Genomic DNA, 18,031 nt, shown 5'->3' on the forward strand with positions numbered 1-18,031 from the left:
CCCCCCCCCCCCCCGGGGCCAATGCTTCTCTAAGTGTTGGTCCGAACTAGAGCACCGTGCGGGACCGTCCCTTGGCAACTTGGGTTACGTTGGTACATGTATGCTTAGCTCATCCGGTTGTGGCCTGAGACGAGATACGCGCGGCTACTATCAGGGTGTCGGCACGCCGAGAGGTCTTGCTGGTCTTGTTTTACCATTGTCGAATTGTCTTGGAAACCGGGATTCCGAGACTGATCGGGTCTTCCCGGGAGAAGGAATATCCTTCGTTGACCGTGAGAGCTTATAATGGGCTAAGTTGGGACACCCTTGCAGGGTATAAACTTTCGAGAGCCGTGCCCGCGGTTATGTGGCAGATGGGAATTTGTTAATATCCGGTTGTAAAGAACTTGACACTCGACTTAATTAAAACGCATCAACCGCGTGTGTAGCCGTGATGGTCTCTTTTCGGCGGAGTCCGGGAAGAGAACACGGCTTTTGGGTTATGTTTGACGTAAGTAGGAGTTCAGGATCACTTCTTGATCATTACTAGTTGACGACCGTTCCGTTGCTCCTCTTCTCGCTCTTATTTGCGTATGTTAGCCACCATATATGTTTAGTGCTTGCTGCAGCTCCACCTCACTACCTTCTCCTACCCATAAGCTTAAATAGTCTTGATCTCGCGGGTGTGAGATTGTTGAGTCCTCGTGACTCACAGATTCTACCAAAACAGTTGCAGGTGCCGACGATACCAGTGCAGGTGACGCAACCGAACTCAAGTGGGAGTTCGACGAGGACCTTGGTCGTTACTATGTTTCGTTTCCTGATGATCAGTAGTGGAGCCCAGTTGGGACGATCGGGGATCTAGCATTTGGGGTTGTCTTCTTTTCTTTTGGTTCCGTAGTCGGACCTATGTGTGTACTCTGATTGATGTATGACTTATTAATGTATTGTGTGAAGTGGCGATTGTAAGCCAACTCTTTATCCCATTCTTGTTCATTACATGGGATTGTGTGAAGATGACCCTTCTTGCGACAAAACCACCATGCGGTTATGCCTCCAAGTCGTGCCTCGACACGTGGGAGATATAGCCGCATCGGGGGAGTTACAAGTTGGTAATCAGAGCCATCCCCGACTAGGAGCCCCCTGCTTGATCGAATCGCTGGCGTTGTTGAGTCTAGAAAAAAAATGTTTTGAGTCTTAGGATTATATATATCGGAGAGTAGGATTATTTTTACTCCTCAGTCCCTTGATCGCTTTGGTGAGGCCCCCTGACGTAGAAGTTTTGACTCCTCTCCTCAAATTTCACTAAAAAAAATTTAGGATCACGCGGGTATCTTGGTATCGTTCCGATGGTTTTGTGACGAGAACATTGTTCTTGGTGCCTCCTGACATTTAGGGGTTGTGGCAGTGTCCCGGGGAGTTGAGCTCCGAGGTGTTGTCGTCACAATTTTATCGTTGCAGTTCTGGAATACCTGAGTTTCGCCAACATCGAAAATCTCTTTTATGCAGTTGTTGGTGAGCTCACCTCGACGCCACCCAGTACTGGGGCGGGAGTTCGGGAGTATTGCCATAACTCGTATAACGGATGCTTTTCGAAGGTTGAGGTACACGATTTCCGAAGTTTTCTTGGTTATGTGTGGACGAATGGATACAGCTGGATCTAGGGATTGTTAGTTTGGGTGAGATATATTGCGTCCCCTGTATCCCCAACACCAGATTGCATAACCATAAAGTTTCGGGAGTTTTATAGGTGGGAATTCAAGTAGCTCCTAGGATATCTTTTCGACGGATGTATGATTTGAGATTGGGATCCAACGTCTAGTGGTTCGCTTTTCACGGTCGATTTACAGTGGTCGCGAGACGTCTTAAAGAATCCTTGGCTATGCCAATTCGGGGACGTCTTGTTTGTCATTCGTGACGTCCGCTATACGTCGTGCCCGTGGGGCCTAATCACGAACACTTTGGGCGAAATCTCTATCATATGTTTGTTTCCGGCTTATTTTGCAAGCCAAATCCTTTGTTTTGTTTTATTTGTGGTATTCGAGTTGCTTCGAAGTCAAATGTTGAATCCATACCTTTTCCTAAGTGGTGTTCTCATATTCCTATGTGGTTACTAATCCTTCTTGATCATCGAGATTGCCATCTTAATTCTATTTCCAACCGGTGTGTTTCTCTTCGAGATGATCCCATCATTCTCCCCATCCGCAAGATCAATTCTAAGTTTTCTCAACGGTGTTTATTCCATCTGTCCCAAGTTGCCTTTGTTTTTTCCCGCCCTCCCATCTTTTTTTCTTCAAGGACTCAGATTTCTTAATCATGTATCCTTTTATTTGAGAGAAGTCTCTTCATTCTTTTCTTTCGATGTTCTTATCCGGTGATTTCCCATGAAGATGCTCAACAGTTTCAAGTTCATCATCCTTTGTTGTTGTTTCTTCTCCGGCGGATCCAATTTCAAGCTTTCGGTGTTGATCACATCCCTTTCCTCGTTTCAAATGTTTTTCCCATGCCGGTGCACCTCTTAATTGCTCACCTCTCTCTATTCATATCTGAAGTGCCCAGGATATCTCAGAAGATTTGTGTCTCCATTATCAATCCGTTCAAGCTATTTCGAGATTATTATCTCATTCAAGTCATTTAATTCAACCAGTGCAATCTCTCTTTTAAATCGTTCAACGGTGGTTCTTTTGAGTGGGCCCTAACCCACAGGTCTTTTCCAGGATCTTACCTGACTCTTCTATTTTTTCGGAGTTATTCTCAAATGCATTTCAAAGTTTGACGTAAGAATGAATTACCATCAGTCAAATGTCTTTCTCCAAGATCTTTCAAATTCTTTTCATCGTTGGTCCAACCTTTGTATTTTTCATCCCGGAGTATCTCAACAATTCATGGTGGTGTCTCTCATCGTCATTCTCAACATTTGAAGACCGAAGAAGAGTTTCTCTTAAATCTTGCTCCATTCTCTTCAAGATTCATGGTTCTAGCTTGATGACATCCTCTCATAATTGTTTTCGATTGTGAGAATTCTTTTCACCCATCCGGAGCATTTCAGGAGTCTTTTCAGTTTGATTCTCCGGAGCCCATAATCTCAGAATTATTCATTCAAGCTTTCAGCTCGTTCTCCAAATCATACCGGTGCATCATTCAAGTATTATCTAATCAGCTCGGGATCTCCAAATCAGTTGGGACGATCGGGGATCTAGCATTTGGGGTTGTCTTCTTTTCTTTTGGTTCCGTAGTCGGACCTATGTGTGTACTCTGATTGATGTATGACTTATTAATGTATTGTGTGAAGTGGCGATTGTAAGCCAACTCTTTATCCCATTCTTGTTCATTACATGGGATTCTGTGAAGATGACCCTTCTTGCGACAAAACCACCATGCGGTTATGCCTCCAAGTCGTGCCTCGACACGTGGGAGATATAGCCGCATCGGGGGCGTTACAATGACCTTGCATAAGTGAGTTGGGCCCCCCCTTCTTATGGTAGTGGTCGTAGTTGCAGCGCTTGCTGATGGGGGCTCCTCCATGCCCTCGTCGCCGCCAACCGTTGACGTCTTCGGTTCTTCCTCGGGGGTGGACGGTAGCACCACCTCGGGCATTGGATGAACCGGCTGCTTGTCCTTGTTGTCAACGGCCGGGAGCACCTCCGTGCCCATCTCATTGCTCTCCTCGATCTGCACATAATTTATGGAGTCAGGCACAGCACAGAGTTCATGGCTTATTGAAAAGCATGTAGTTAAAACGGCATGACTGTCACTCTTCCTCCTCTCCATCGCACCTATACTTACTCACCCTGACCACCACTACTTACCCACCCCCTCTTTTCTCTCACTATCAACCTTCCTCCTCTTCATCGCCATGAGCTCCAGCTCCAGCTCCAACGCCAACCCCTTCCCTTGGGGTATTGGCTGGAGGGCCTTCTTCCTCGGATGGTCGGCTGGTGACCGCACCAAGTTCGAGAACTCCATGGAGGTGTGCTCGAACTTCGGCTCCATGCCTGACATGCAGAAGGAATCTGATGCAGTGGTCATGAGGGCCACTGTACAAGAGTTGAAGACGCTGATTTCTAACCAGCGAAGGGCGCGATGGCAGTCGACATCATTCGTTGGGCCATGAATCAGGCCGACTCCGACGACGCTAAACAGAGGAAGAGGTGGTCTAAGTACAAGAACTAATGGGCTCCTAATGACTGTCGTGCCGCAGTGTACTGGAGACGGCAAGCGTGCCGCCGGTGGTCATCGGTGGGGAGCCTAAGGAGAAGGAATAACCGGTGCAGATGCCAGTGAAGGCGCCGGAGCCCGGCCGTCGTACCTGGCAGATCGACCTCGACTCCGCCGAGGACGACGATGACCCGCCGCCCCGCACGGCGATGGACAAGGAGATGAAGGCCAGCCACTCGACCCGCCGCGGCTAGCCAATGTTTGTTATGTACACCCAATCCCCAATCCCCTTCTACTCCATCCGCATCTACTACATCTATTTCGATCTTGCATGAACTAGTATGAACTAGTATGAACTGCCATGCTTATCTACCTCTATTCCCCATTCCCCTCTCTGCCGTGGATCGAATCTACCGCCGGATCGAACGCCAAAAAGTAGTGCATGACGAACAGAAAAGTGCTTACCGTCATTGCCACGGGCCAGGTGATGATCCGCTCGCCGATGGAGTCCGATGGTCTTCTTGCTCTCCTCTGATCCGCCGCCGCCGGTGAGAGTTGGGGGAGTGGAGGAGAGTGGGGAGAGGGAGCGGTGAGGCTAATAACTGCCGGCGCTTCGGAAAGCAACGCGGCTTCTCGAGCATGGCCGCTCGCGTGCAGCCACCGCCACCCACGTGCACCGCTCGAGTCTGGTTCTGGAGAAACTGCCGATTCGAGCGTTCCCAGGAAGCCTGGCTCAGAAGTGCTTTAAACATCGTGCCATGCAGCCCCAACATGCCATGCAAGCCCAACAGTGTATGCAGCCAACTAAACATGTCGTTTTCTTCCCGCGCGAGCCTGGTTGAGCCTCATGCAAGCAACCAAACACGCCCTACACTGCTCAACATTGGCAGCAAAGCAAGCGAAGTGTAAAGTTATTCAGTACACAACACAGATCAAATAACCATTGAAATGTGCCAAGATAGCCTTGCTCAATTGCGGCACAAGAGATTATGACAGAGAGCAATCACTAAATAAACAAGATCCCATAGGTAGAAACACGAATTTGGAAAGCACAAATCGCCTTACACGCGTCAGACACCGACAACTGTCTCGCTTGATAAACTTATCACCAGTTCACGCTACTAGTACAACTTAAGAGAAGATGGTTCCCGCAATTCACAAACATTTTAACGGCTCTAAGTTTGCATTAAGCTAAACAGGGCCAAATATGGAGCTCACAGATTCCAGCAAGTTACTAACACGATGTAGGGCGAATGAAAATGAACTCTACTTTGATACGGAACCCTCGCCATTTTGCGCCGTGGGGAGAACATCTGAGTTGTTGCTGCTGTCGCATTTCACAGATGGTGAATCATCTGCTGCCAGTCTCTTCGAACAAGGTTCAGCAGAAATAGGCTTGATATTAGCTCGCTTGATGCCTCTGCCTACAACACCGAGGTCGGTAACAGTACTTCCAGTGCTTCCGGATGTTGCTGCTGTAGACATAGTTGGGGAGTCAAAGCCATTGTTTACTCCACCCATTTGTGAAGAAGTCAAAGATGCAGCTCTTGGTGCCACGGCATTGCCAGCCTTCTGCATAAACCCTGCCTTTGCGGCAATGCTTTTCATAATCTCCTCTATTTCAGAGCTTGGGGTTGCCATTGCTTGCTCCAGGTCTTCAAGCTGAACCAAAACAGTTCAGATATCTCATTGCTCATTATGATAAACATAAACATTTTCACTCAGACATCAATAGGCTGAAGACGAAAATAAAGTTGATAAGATGAAGGAATCTAGTTTAGTTACCTTCTTCTCAAGGTCAGGCAATATACCAGTAACAACCTCCAGCTCATCTTCAATAGACAATTTCTTTGAGTCTCCATCAGCAGTAGATGCACTGTCACCTTTATCAGCCAACAAGGTTGCCTTCGCTTTTTTCAGGCTCTCTAAACGTGACTTGCACAATGAAACAGCCTTTGCACAATATGGGATCGCATCTGCAATCTTAGATGCCAACTCATAGACCAAACAAATGCGGAAGTGTCTAGCACTGATTAAGGAAATTAGCAAAGAAAGAACAATAGTCTGCAAGATAACAGTATTATATAACTGACATTTTCCTCTGGTCACAGTTAATAGCCACATTAGACTTGCATGTGCATTTACGTAAGTGAAAAGGTACCCATGAGACATTCAAATCAGTAGAATTACCCACATCATCCATGGATAAGGAAATAATAAGGATAACTTCAGCCACATAAATCTTCAGCTAATAAAATACGCACCAGTTAAACCAAGTATGCCGCTGCATCATACCACTACATGGCAGACAATGACATTATTATTACCACAAGGAGGATACAGTTCAACAATTCGACGATGGTCAGGCTCAACCAAATGCTCCAAGATGGCCAAAGCTTTGAAGTAGTCACCAAGTGAGTTGTCTATGTCCTCTGCAAACAAATGTAGCGCCATGAGTATCAAGACCACACACTAGTTTATTGCAGGAATAACCAAGATAACAGAGATTACCTCTTTCCATGGAGACTTCAGCTAGAGCAGAAAAGATTTTCACTTTCTCCATAGTGTTGTCTGGGTTCTTCTCCACTATTGCCCTTGCAATATCTAACATTTTCCAGGCTAGATCCAAATCAGAATCATCTTCTTCTCCCCCCATCTCATCGCCATCCTTGTCACTCTCACCATCTACATCCTCCTGATCTTTCTCATTTGAGTTTTGACCTAATTAATGACTATGTCAGTATTTACCACGGTAGGAAGAAGAGCAAGCAGCAATATAGCTAAAGCAATGATATACATTCATACATAGAATTAATCAGCATAAAGTGATCATTTTTTATCAATATATATAGTCATGAGCAAATATAACTAGAAATTCTCATGGAAATGTGAGACAGCGATTATTCACATTTTGCAAAACTTACATAACACACAACTGTAGAAGTAGGGAACTTGCAAGAACCATGAGATAAGCACGGAGGTCAACCCACTTCAAATATAGAACCCAAACAGAGTAAGGACTAAGGAGGAAGGGCCAAAGGCGGTTTACAAAGCATAAAACCAAGGCCATGCAAAGTGCACTATTTTAGACGGCTAACTGCAACACATTCATCATCCATGTGTATGAACAACAATGGCAGATATAAATATTTAAAGCTGGAAGGAAAATATCTGACAAAAGGAGAAGACAGGCAGACAGCCACACAACATATTGTTGATCCATAACAAGTTTTTGAATGAGCAATCAAAGCATATATTTTTACTACCTCTGAAATCATCTGCTATCTATAGCATAAACTTGTTTTAGACGTTTAATCAATTAACAAAATCACTTCATGAAGTGGATGAGAAGTTGAGAACTCAAGAGATAACTATGAACACTACATACCTCCAAATAAGACCCAGCATTTTGCAGCACATGAGCTCATTACTGATTAACATCTAATTGTGGATAGTCTCCAGTTGGTACAACGAGAGGAATATAAAGAAGTCTTAAATCATAATGACCATAATGTTACTAATATAATAATATGTCCAGATTAATGTCCGCCCTCTGGTGTATAACTGCATCTGAATCTACTTGGGCAAAGGAAACACACCTTCAAGACCACCTTTGTCTGAAGATGGATCGTCATCTTTGACGTTGCTACTGGATGCCTTTGAGTTTCCACTATCTTTATTCGTTGTGCTCTTCGCTGGTTCTTCATCTGGTGCACTCTTTGGAACATTACCCAGAGGATCGGTCTCCTCCTGTGATTTGTATAGCAAGGCACATCCATATTTATAATACGTGCTAGCACACTCTGAAGCAAGTTCTCCATAACGTTCAACCCTGGTGACAAGACAACAAAGCCGTATATTTTTTCAGTGTATCATTGTAAAGATATAACTCCGCCTATGTCTTCTAGGCATAGCCGGTCCCAAGCCCGGGTAAAGGAGGAGGGTTGTGATAGGCTTGGCGAGCCAACGTAAAAACTAGCCAGTCCCATAGGTATGAAACCCATTTGAGCGAGAGTAGTACTAGGATGGGTGACCTCCTAGGAAGTCCTCGTGAAAGGGTTTCATATCTAAGGGTTGTGATAGGCTTGGCGAGCCAACGTAAAAACTAGCCAGTCTTTGGGTATGAAACCCATTTGGGCGAGAGTAGTACTAGGATGGGTGACCTCCTGGGAAGTCCTCGTGAAAGGGTTTCATATCTAGCCTACCCCAACTTGTTTGGGATAAAAGGCTTCGTAAATATATAATATCATTGTAAAGATATCAAGGGTACAGCATAAGAACATGAAAGGTAACGTAATGAGATGAAATAGACCAACCAGAGCTAACCACCACAATGGTACTATCAACCATTTTGATGACACAAAGTGCTAATTATGCTCCCTGTTGACTGTCTTTTATAAAAAGTTCACTACTGATTGGCGCTTGCACAGCCTATGAAGTACAATTCTGAAGTAGGATGAATAAATTATATAACAGTAAATATTCGTAACTAACCGGTACTGAAGAGGCATGTACACATTTCTCAAATAAGATAGCACCTATGCCTCAAGTAATTACACTTAGATTCAATGCTCATCCTAGTACACACATCAAGCACCAATTGCCAACATAACCTCACAGTCAAGGGGCCTCAGGCAAAAGCAAAACAACCAACAGGACAAACCACATATAAAACACTGCAAGTACAAGCTGAATCTACAGAACACATCTAATCAGTTTCCAGTAGGTGAATGTTCTCGCAAGGTGCTAACTATGTGCAATGTTGCTTGTTTACAATGACTAATAGTGCCGGTCAGAAGCACTAGGGGCAGTGCTAGAGAGCCATATAGACATTCTTATGGATATAATACCTATTCCCGAAGATGTTCCCATCGCAACTCACACATGGCACATCACAACAAAATGGGGAAATCCATATAACTGCTGCCAAATAAGAGTAGGCTCATTGAACCGAATAATCATCTCTCACATCGCATTGCGCTCCCCGCTGAAAACATAAACGTAAATACCACAACTGGTGATCACCTTCCTGTAGAATCTCTTAAACCCTGGTAAACCCACCCACCAAACTACATAAACCAAAAGCTCGACAGACCTACCGCCGAAGTAACTAGCCCAGAAGAGCAATGAACTAAATGGACATTAAGCACATGATACATCCATAGGGGAATTTCCGCCGGGTTAGGAGTCGGATCGGTGGGTGGGAGGAACCCTAACCTGATCTCGAGGGCGCGGCTGAGGCGGTCGACGGCGACGACGAAGTCCCCCTCCTCGATGGCCTTGGACCCCTTGTCAAACAGCTCCTCCGCCCGCTCTAGGGTTTTCTCCTCTCCCCACTCTTTCTCCTCGCCGCCCGCTTCCTCCTCGCTAGGGTTCGGGAGCGGTGGGTCCTGGCGCTCGTCTACCGGCGCCACGAAGTTATCGGAGGAGGAGTCCATGGGCAGCGGCGGCGGGGGGGCGGGGTATCGTTCCCTGTCGGCGCCGGAAGCTGCGGGTGGTGGGGAGGGAGGGAGCGGGAGAAGGGGCAATGAAATGGGGAATGTTTCGGGGAGGGGCAGCGCCAATTCTTGGTGACGTGAGGGATCCGCCAGGGGGGTCAGCTTTTCGGAGTTTGGGCTCATTTGGTCTTGCAAAACTGGGCTTTTTAGGGCCCAGAGTGTAACCGTAATAAGGGCTAAAAAAATGCAAAGCTAATTTTCACCCCTCCTCCTGTCGTTACAAGTGACACATGGCATGTGCCCTATCTTACATTCTTAAGAAGTTATAATCCCCATCTTTAAAAAAGTTGATCCCCATTACTACCAATTCTTTCAACATGCAGCCCGTCCACATCATCGTCTAGCCACATCAGCACTTCTCTTGATTTAGCTCGCCTATGGTGAAGCCACGTCACCACTTAATGTTGTCGCTGCAGGTCGCTCGCTTTGTGCTACATTCGCACAGTGTACTGGCCATCCAACACGGCTTTCCTTCTGCACACGTACCGTTGAGTCAGAAAAATATACGTGACCGCTGCGTTTTGAACGCTAGCTTTTCAGCAACTGAAGCGCACATTTATCATCTCAGTAATTTACACCCGCCAATTGATTTTCCATTAATCTCTCCATCTTCCATATACACCGGTGCCTTTTCTTCTTCTCGAGGCAATAAATGGAGGAGTAGATGGAGTTGCGCTCCACACAACAAGTTCCTCATCTGCATGAGAGGATTCATGACGCATTCAGGTTTAGTTCCTAAAGATTAGTTAGATACTACTCCACGCCTGTCACCAAATGGTACAGGTCTCGAATAGGAGGTGGAGGCTAGAGCTTTCTAGAACCAGCCGGCTGTTGGTGAGAGATGCTGCCTCTGACGCACAGCCACCGCCCGTGGCAGCGCCCTCTTCACCTATCCGGCCGTATTTGGGACTACCCGCTCCATGCCGTTGTCCTCGCATTCCCATCAGATTACCAAGTTCATCAGGTACACCACTTGCCATGCCTCACCCGCCCTATAACGGCATCTGCCGTCGGCTGGATCTGGGCTCTTAGAGCAACTTCAATAGGGCGACCCATTTCGTCCGCGGCAGTTCGTTTGGGTCGGCGCGGACAGAATAAGCGGCCCAACGCGCCGACCCAAACGGATGCGGGCCCGTTTTTGTCCGCGGGCGACCCGTTTCCGGCCCATTTTTAAGCCTGATTTGCGTCGGCGCGGACACGCGACGGACGTGCGCGCGGTCGCCTACTCCTGTCTCCGGGCCGCTGGTCTGTGGCACATTGGCCTCCTTCCCCCCGGCCAACAAGCAACCCTCGCCCCCCGTCTCCTCCGTCACCGACGCCGCCGCCCATTTTTGCGGTGACTCTTCCAGCCGCCGCCGCCTCCACATCCGCCCAGCAACGCCGCCCCTGCCCCCAGTCGCCCGCCGCCGCCGGGGAGCAAACTAGTTCCCGCCGCCGCTTCCCCCACCGCACAGCCGCCCGCGACCAAGAAGACGCCTCGCCGCCCCCGCCACATACGACCGGCACGCTCGTCGGACGCCGGCAGGGCAGCTAGCTGGTCTGTGGGCGCCGCGTCTCCCCTCGCCGGCCGTCTCCTTCTTCGACCTCGGCAAGCTGTTCGACAGTTTGCCAAGGTACGAAAATGGACTCCGCCGACGAGTTCTTTTTCCACTATTTCATTTGCGACTCCGACAATTCATCGTCCGACGAGGAGGAGGAGATATTGGCTGTCGTGTTGGTCCATCACCATCTCAACAACCAGCGGCCGTTGTTCCGTGGCTCCATTCCGGGCCACCTTCCGGCGTTGAATCGTAACCGAGAGAGCGGGCATTTCCTTCTCTGGAAGGACTACTTTGATACAACAAACCCGTTGTTCAAACATCACAAATTCCGCCGCCGGTTCCGTATGAGTAGCCATGTTTTCAACCATATTAGAGAGGGAGTGGTGGGCTGTGATGACTACTTCGAGTGCAAAGAGGATGCCGTCGGCAAGATTGGTTTCTCCTCTTATCAGAAATGCACTGCAGCCATCCGAATGCTTGCATACGGAGTGCCCGGTGATCTCATTGACGAGTACGTCCGTATGAGCGAGTCTACATGCCTAGAGTCCCTGTATAAGTTCTGCAAAGCTGTGATTGTTGTGTTTGGTCCTGAGTACTTGAGAGAGCCGACAGCTGCAGATACAGCCCGTTTGTTGGCGATGAATGCTAGCAGGGGCTCCCGGGGATGCTTGGCAGCATAGACTGCATGCGCTGGGAGTGGAAGAACTGCCCTTCTGCTTGGCAAGGGCAGTACAAGGGACATGTCAGGGCTTCACTGTCATACTAAAGGCCGTGGCGTCTCAAGATCTCTGGATCTGGCACTCTTTCTTTGGCATGGCTGGATCACACAATGATGTCAACGTGCTTCAGCGCTCGCCGGTGTTTGCTAGGCTTGCCGAAGGCAACAGCCCACCGGTGAACTTTACTATCAACGGCCACAACTACGACAAAGGGTACTATTTGGGTGACGGTATCTATCCTCAGTGGACCACTATTGTAAAGACAATACCCAACCCTGTTGGAGAGAAAAGGAAAAGATTTGCCCAAGAGCAAGAGAGTGCTAGAAAGGATGTCGAGCGTGCCTTTGGTGTTTTGCAATCTCGATGGGGCATCGTTCGGTATCCTGCTAATACTTGGAGCACGCAGAAACTATGGGAGGTGATGACTGCTTGTGTGATCATGCACAATATGATCGTAGAAGACGAGCGCCCCGAACGTCTGTACGATCAAGGCTTTCAGTTTCAGGGTGAGAATGTTGTGCCTGAGCATGGAGTAGCAGCAACATTTGAGCAGTTCACTCAGTTTCATAAAGACATGCGTGATTGGGAAACTCACGTGCAACTGCAAAATGATTTTGGTTGAGCATATGTGGGCTCATGTTGGCAACCAATAGATGTATCTTCTTTTTATTCGTTTGCAAAACTATGTGAAACATTTTTATTTTTATTTGGCCTGTAAACTATACTGCTTATTTGGGGGGACTATTTTGTTTGTTAGATTTTCATTTCACAATATGTTAAATGCAATGCAAAATTGGGCGGCCAGCCGGCCACGCCTGCACATATGGGTCGGCGCGTTGGGCGCGCTGCCGACCCATATGAAAAACAGGGCGGACGCCGGGCGGGCGGCCGACCCAAACGGACAAAAAGCGGACGAAATCGCCGTCCGTTTGGGTCGGCCCGTTGGAGTTGCTCTTATTACGGTGTTTGTGCATGTAAGTATAGAAGTGAACTGGCGGGACGTGAAGAAAATGATGGGTTTCGTGGGGATGCCCGCGTCATGTTTGGACCCTGTCAGCCTACGAGAATGGTTCAGCAACAGCAAATTTGACAATCTTGACCTGTGGATGAAATCATTTCACGAGATGAACTGCTTATAAAAAAATTCACTCAGCTGACCTTTTTTAGTGGCGCCCGACACGAAGGCGTCACACTACACTGTGCAGCGCCTCACAGATAGGCGCGACACGCCTGGCCAGAGTCGCACCCGTGTGATCCAAAAATTACTAAGTCAGTGTGCAGCGCCTGGGAGCTAGGCGCCACACGATACAGTGTAGCGCCTAGCCTCTAGGCGTTGCACTAGTGGTTGCCTACACTATACAGTGTAGCGCCTAGCCTCTAGCGCTGCACATTGACTTAGTAATTTTTAGGCAGTTTGGGATGCGATGCTGGCCAGGCGTGTAGCGCCTATCTGTGAGGCGTTGCACAGTGTAGTGTGGCGCCTTCGTGTCGGGCGCCACTAAAAAAGGTCAGTTGAGTGAAAAAAAATTAGAAGCAGTTCATTTTGTGAAATGATTTCATCCACATGTCAAAATTGTCAAATTTGCCTTCAGCAACCTCCTCTTCGCCGCCACCGTTGCAATCTTCGCTTGTGTGGTTAGGTCACGTCCCCTCCTCGTCGTGCCTACAGGTCCGGTTCTTAAATCTAGAAAACTGAAAATTGTTTTCTTGATTGAGTTTGTAGAACTGTGTCAAGTAAACTGATAACCGGAGAAACATGCTTTATCATCTCTTTATTTTGACCAATACATTATTTTTACTCATCCAATAAGTTAGCAAGTTGTTATTCCAATTTTTCCAAAAGTGAACATGTTACATGATGATACGTCTTTATCACATGGTGCTGAATTGGAATTATATCCATGCCATATTTTTTCTACAGATGCTCTTGCAATCATCAGGCAGAGGTAGGAAACTTCCGAGGCTGGGTCATATTTGCACCCTCAAAGCAGCCTGAATCCTGTTTCAATCCCCTCTCTGTATGAGGTTCTCCCTGATTTCTCCATTTTCCAATCTTCATGAACCATGTTGCTTCTTTGGTTTTAGATTACTGCCATGCAATTGACGCATTGATCATTTTTTCCTTGCTTTCCTTTAGTATAGAGAGTCAATGTTCATATTATGAATCCCATCTCCAGCCTGCATATACTAACTTAAACAACGAAACATCTTGAGGCATCTCAATTCTCAAAGCAAGGACATGTTGTCTGTTCTAGGTTCCAGCCACACAATTATTGAGAGGTTTGTTGTCATCCTTTAATTTGAAGTTTTTTTTCTTTTTCTTTTTTTCGAAAAGGGGATCTCCCGGGCCTCTGCATCAGAGTGATGCATACGGCCATCTTATTAACGAAATAAAAGGTTCCAACAAGGTTCCAAAGTCTCCGACTGAAAAGTAATAAAAAGACAGCTCACACAGAGCTAAAGAGGCTGGACACACAGACTAGCCAAGATAAGACGCCACAACCGGCTGGCTAAAGATAGATAGGTAAACTAATTGCCTATCCTATTACATAACCGCCATCCAAACCGGTTGAAGATATCCCGAGCTACCATCTCCCAGCGGATAGATCCAGTAACCAAATGCTCCCTGGCCTCCATCGGAGTGAGTAGCGACCATGAACGGATCACGGCCGTGGCTCGAAAAATAACCTGCAAAAAGTGAATACGTGATGTTCTGTTAAAAACCAAATCATTTCTGCAAGTCCAGATAGTCCACAACAAAGCGCAAACTCCAACACAAATATGTCTCGCTAATTCAGGCTCAATCCCAGTGAGCCATGTCCCAAATAACGTAGTGACAGAATTCGGTGGAGTAATATTAAAAGCAATGTGAACCGTCCGCCAAAGTACTCTGGCAAACGGGCAATCAAAAAAGAGATGTTTGATCGTCTCGTCCCGATCACAGAAGCTACACCTCGTAGGTCCTGTCCAATTACGCTTAATCAAGTTATCCTTGGTTAAAATAACCTGTTTATGGACAAACCACATAAACACTTTTATTTTCAAAGGAACTTTGACAGCCCAAACATGCTTGGAGGTAGGAATGGAGCTCGAATTAATTACATCAATATACATTGATTTAACCGTGAATACTCCAGACCTAGTCAGTTTCCAGCGTAATTCATCGGGTTGTTGAGAAAGATGGACATCCATTAGTCTCCGAACTAGACGGAGCCAATCTTCCCAACGATTGCCCACTAACGACCGTCTGAACTGAATATTAAGGGGGATGGATTGAAACACCGTAGCAACGAACACCTCACGTCGTTGAACAATGCGATATAAAGACGGATATTGAATGGCCAAGGGTGTCTCGCCGAGCCAAGTATCCTCCCAGAAGCGTGTACTAGCGCCGTTGCCAATAACAACCTTTGTCCTATTAAACAGAGATTGTTTGACTTTCATCAGGCCTTTCCAGAAAGGCGAGTCAGTTGGCCTGACTGTGACCTGGGACAAGGACTTTGTCTGTAGGTACTTGCTGCGAAGGATTTGGGCCCACATGGCATCAGTCTCAAAAGAAAGCTTCCACAGCCACTTGCTAAGAAGGCATCTGTTCTTAACTTCAAGATTCTCAATACCAAGACCCCCTTGGTCTTTCGGTCTACAGATGATATCCCATTTTGCAAGTCTGTATTTTCTTTTTAGATCATCACCCTGCCAAAAGAAACGCGATCGATAAAAGTCCAGTCTTTTCCTAACACCAACTGGGACTTGAAAGAACGATAAGAGAAACATAGGCATACTCGTGAGCACCGAATTAATCAGAATTAATCGGCCTCCATATGACATGAGCTTGCCCTTCCAGCAACTCAGTTTCTTCTCAAACCGGTCTTCGATGCACTTCCATTCTCTATTGGTCAGCTTTCTATGGTGGATTGAAATACCTAGGTAAGAGAAAGGTAAATCCCCCAAGTCGCACCCAAACAATTGTCGATAAGCCTCCTGTTCGTCTTTGGCTCTACCAAAGCAGAACAGCTCGCTCTTATGAAAGTTAATCTTTAACCCGGTCAATTGTTCGAAAAGGCATAACACCAGCTTCATATTTCTCGCCTTGGCCAGGTCATGCTCCATAAAGATGATTGTATCATCAGCGTACTGAAGGATGGATACACCTCCATCAACCAGATGAGGTACCAAGCCACCCACTTGACCATTCTCCTTAGCCCTTCCTATCAAGATGGCTAACATATCAACCACAATGTTAAACAAGATAGGGGACATCGGATCTCCTTGTCTTAGGCCTTTATGTGTCTGGAAGTAATGACCAATATCGTCATTCACTTTAATTCCCACACTCCCTTTTTGCGTAAATGATTCAACCTGGCGTCGCCAGGCTTCATCAAAACCTTTCATACGCAATGCCTGTTGGAGAAATGCCCATTTAACCTTATCGTACGCTTTCTCGAAATCCACCTTAAAAATGACACCATCTAACTTCTTGGAATGGATTTCATGGAGCGTTTCATGAAGGACGACCACCCCTTCAAGGATGTTTCTGTCCGGCATGAAAGCAGTTTGGGAGTGCTGCACCACAGAATGCACAATCTGTGTGAGCCTATTAGTCCCGACCTTGGTGAATCCTTTAATTTGAAGTTGCAGTTCTTTTCAATAAACACCGCAAATATTTCTAGTGAACACTACTTTATAGTCCAAATATCCTGAGCATAGGGATTTCACAAGATAATACAACACCAGTTAGTGTAGCTTCTGATGATACAGGAAGCAATTGGAAAGAAGTACTGCTCATAGATCTACATACTTAATTAATAGTACCTTGACTAATTTATAGTCCAACACAAATTTTTCTTTCACATGAACTCCGGTACAGAGGGAAAAAACAGATTTTACTGAAGATGCTAGTGGCGAATTCCAGTGGTATAATAAACTTAAATAGCCGGCGGTGTACCATATATTTATCTAATAATTCCTCTACTACCGACCAAGTACCCACGACAATGAATCGTTTGCTTCTTATTCTCGTGCATGGGAGCTAAGGACACATCTTTTAAATACTTTTTTCTATAAATCACCAAAATTACCTCAGTCTCTTATATATTATTTTTTAAATCACCAAAATTACCTCAGTCTTTTATTGTGTTCTTATAAATATGTAACTACTATAGTTCCATGGGTTTAAGATTTAGGGAGCCTCTTCTATCAAGTGTCAGCCCTATTTCTAAAAAAATATGTTAGCACTAAAAGTGTTTAGGCCAACCAGTACACATGATACATATTGTATTTGAATTAAAATGACCTACCCGCAAAAAAAAGGAATTAAGATAACCTGAAAGATGTCACTTTACATAGAGATATCCTACCTTAGTGCTTCAATGTTGTTTTAAGGGAAGACTACTGTGAGCTACTGCTAACATTTCAGGATAGCAAAGTACTGCCACAAGGAAAAGAATATCTTTCAAGGTAATATGCTTTACATAAATCTAACAATTGAACCAGTTACTTACAATGATCAAACTCACTATACTATCCACTTAATACCCTCCTAACAATGCTACAAATTTTACACCATGTAGGGCACCATCAAGCTATGGCACAATGAAGATACATGCTTCAGTTCCCTCCATGCCATGTATAGTATACATAATTGTTGCCTTGATAGCCACCTATTATAGCCGAGATTCTCACACTTCTAGATGTCTTTTAGTGGTACAAGACTTCAAATATATCATACTGGAGTACATGTATTTGCATCAATTGTTGATATTGTCCGCGCATTTTCTGTATGGTTTTGTTGCATCAATTTGGATATCGACTTTTCTCAAATAAATCATCAAGCCATCCCGCAGCAACGCGCCGGGTATCATCTAGTTTTCATAATTAGAGAACCCCTCCCCCTGTCGTTACGAGATGTCGCATTTTTGGTGGGGTGATGACGACAACCAGAGAAGGATGCATTGGATGGCGTGGTGAAAATGTGTGTCCCGAAAAGCCAAGGCGGAATGGGCTTTCGTGACATTCATTGTTTTAATTTGGTGATGTTGGCTAAACAAGCTTGGCGTCTCCTTGAGAACCCAGATTCCTTGTGTGCCACCATTTTGCGAGCTAAGTATTTCCCTGATGGAGATTTATTGAACGCAAA

The 18,031-nt window shown here is 46.1% G+C and overlaps 1 protein-coding gene across 1 annotated transcript; it reads right to left on the reverse strand.

The window, feature by feature from the left end:
- Window positions 1–5,124: 5,124 nt before the first annotated feature.
- On the reverse strand, window positions 5,125–9,721 carry LOC109736008 (uncharacterized). Its single transcript, XM_020295220.4, has 6 exons — window positions 9,355–9,721; window positions 7,737–7,969; window positions 6,649–6,858; window positions 6,479–6,569; window positions 5,923–6,160; window positions 5,125–5,799 (listed from the first exon to the last, which is right to left on the reverse strand). The coding sequence occupies exons 1-6, from the start codon at window positions 9,573–9,575 to the stop codon at window positions 5,404–5,406; spliced, it is 1,389 nt and encodes a 462-aa protein (XP_020150809.1). The 5' UTR covers window positions 9,576–9,721; the 3' UTR covers window positions 5,125–5,403.
- Window positions 9,722–18,031: the final 8,310 nt, after the last annotated feature.

This window comes from Aegilops tauschii, chromosome 2 (assembly GCF_002575655.3).
Source record: "Aegilops tauschii subsp. strangulata cultivar AL8/78 chromosome 2, Aet v6.0, whole genome shotgun sequence".
Lineage (NCBI taxonomy): Eukaryota > Viridiplantae > Streptophyta > Magnoliopsida > Poales > Poaceae > Aegilops > Aegilops tauschii.

Bases quoted from the DNA above. Each gene is read 5' to 3' on its own strand.
- LOC109736008 (XM_020295220.4), bottom strand. From the start codon at position 9,575: ATGGACTCCTCCTCCGATAACTTCGTGGCGCCGGTAGACGAGCGCCAG. The intron at 7,970-9,354 runs GTTAGGGTTCCT...TCTTGTCACCAG, and splicing joins AGCCGCGCCCTCGAGATCAG to GGTTGAACGTTATGGAGAAC. The intron at 5,800-5,922 runs GTAACTAAACTA...GTTTTGGTTCAG, and splicing joins TGCCTGACCTTGAGAAGAAG to CTTGAAGACCTGGAGCAAGC.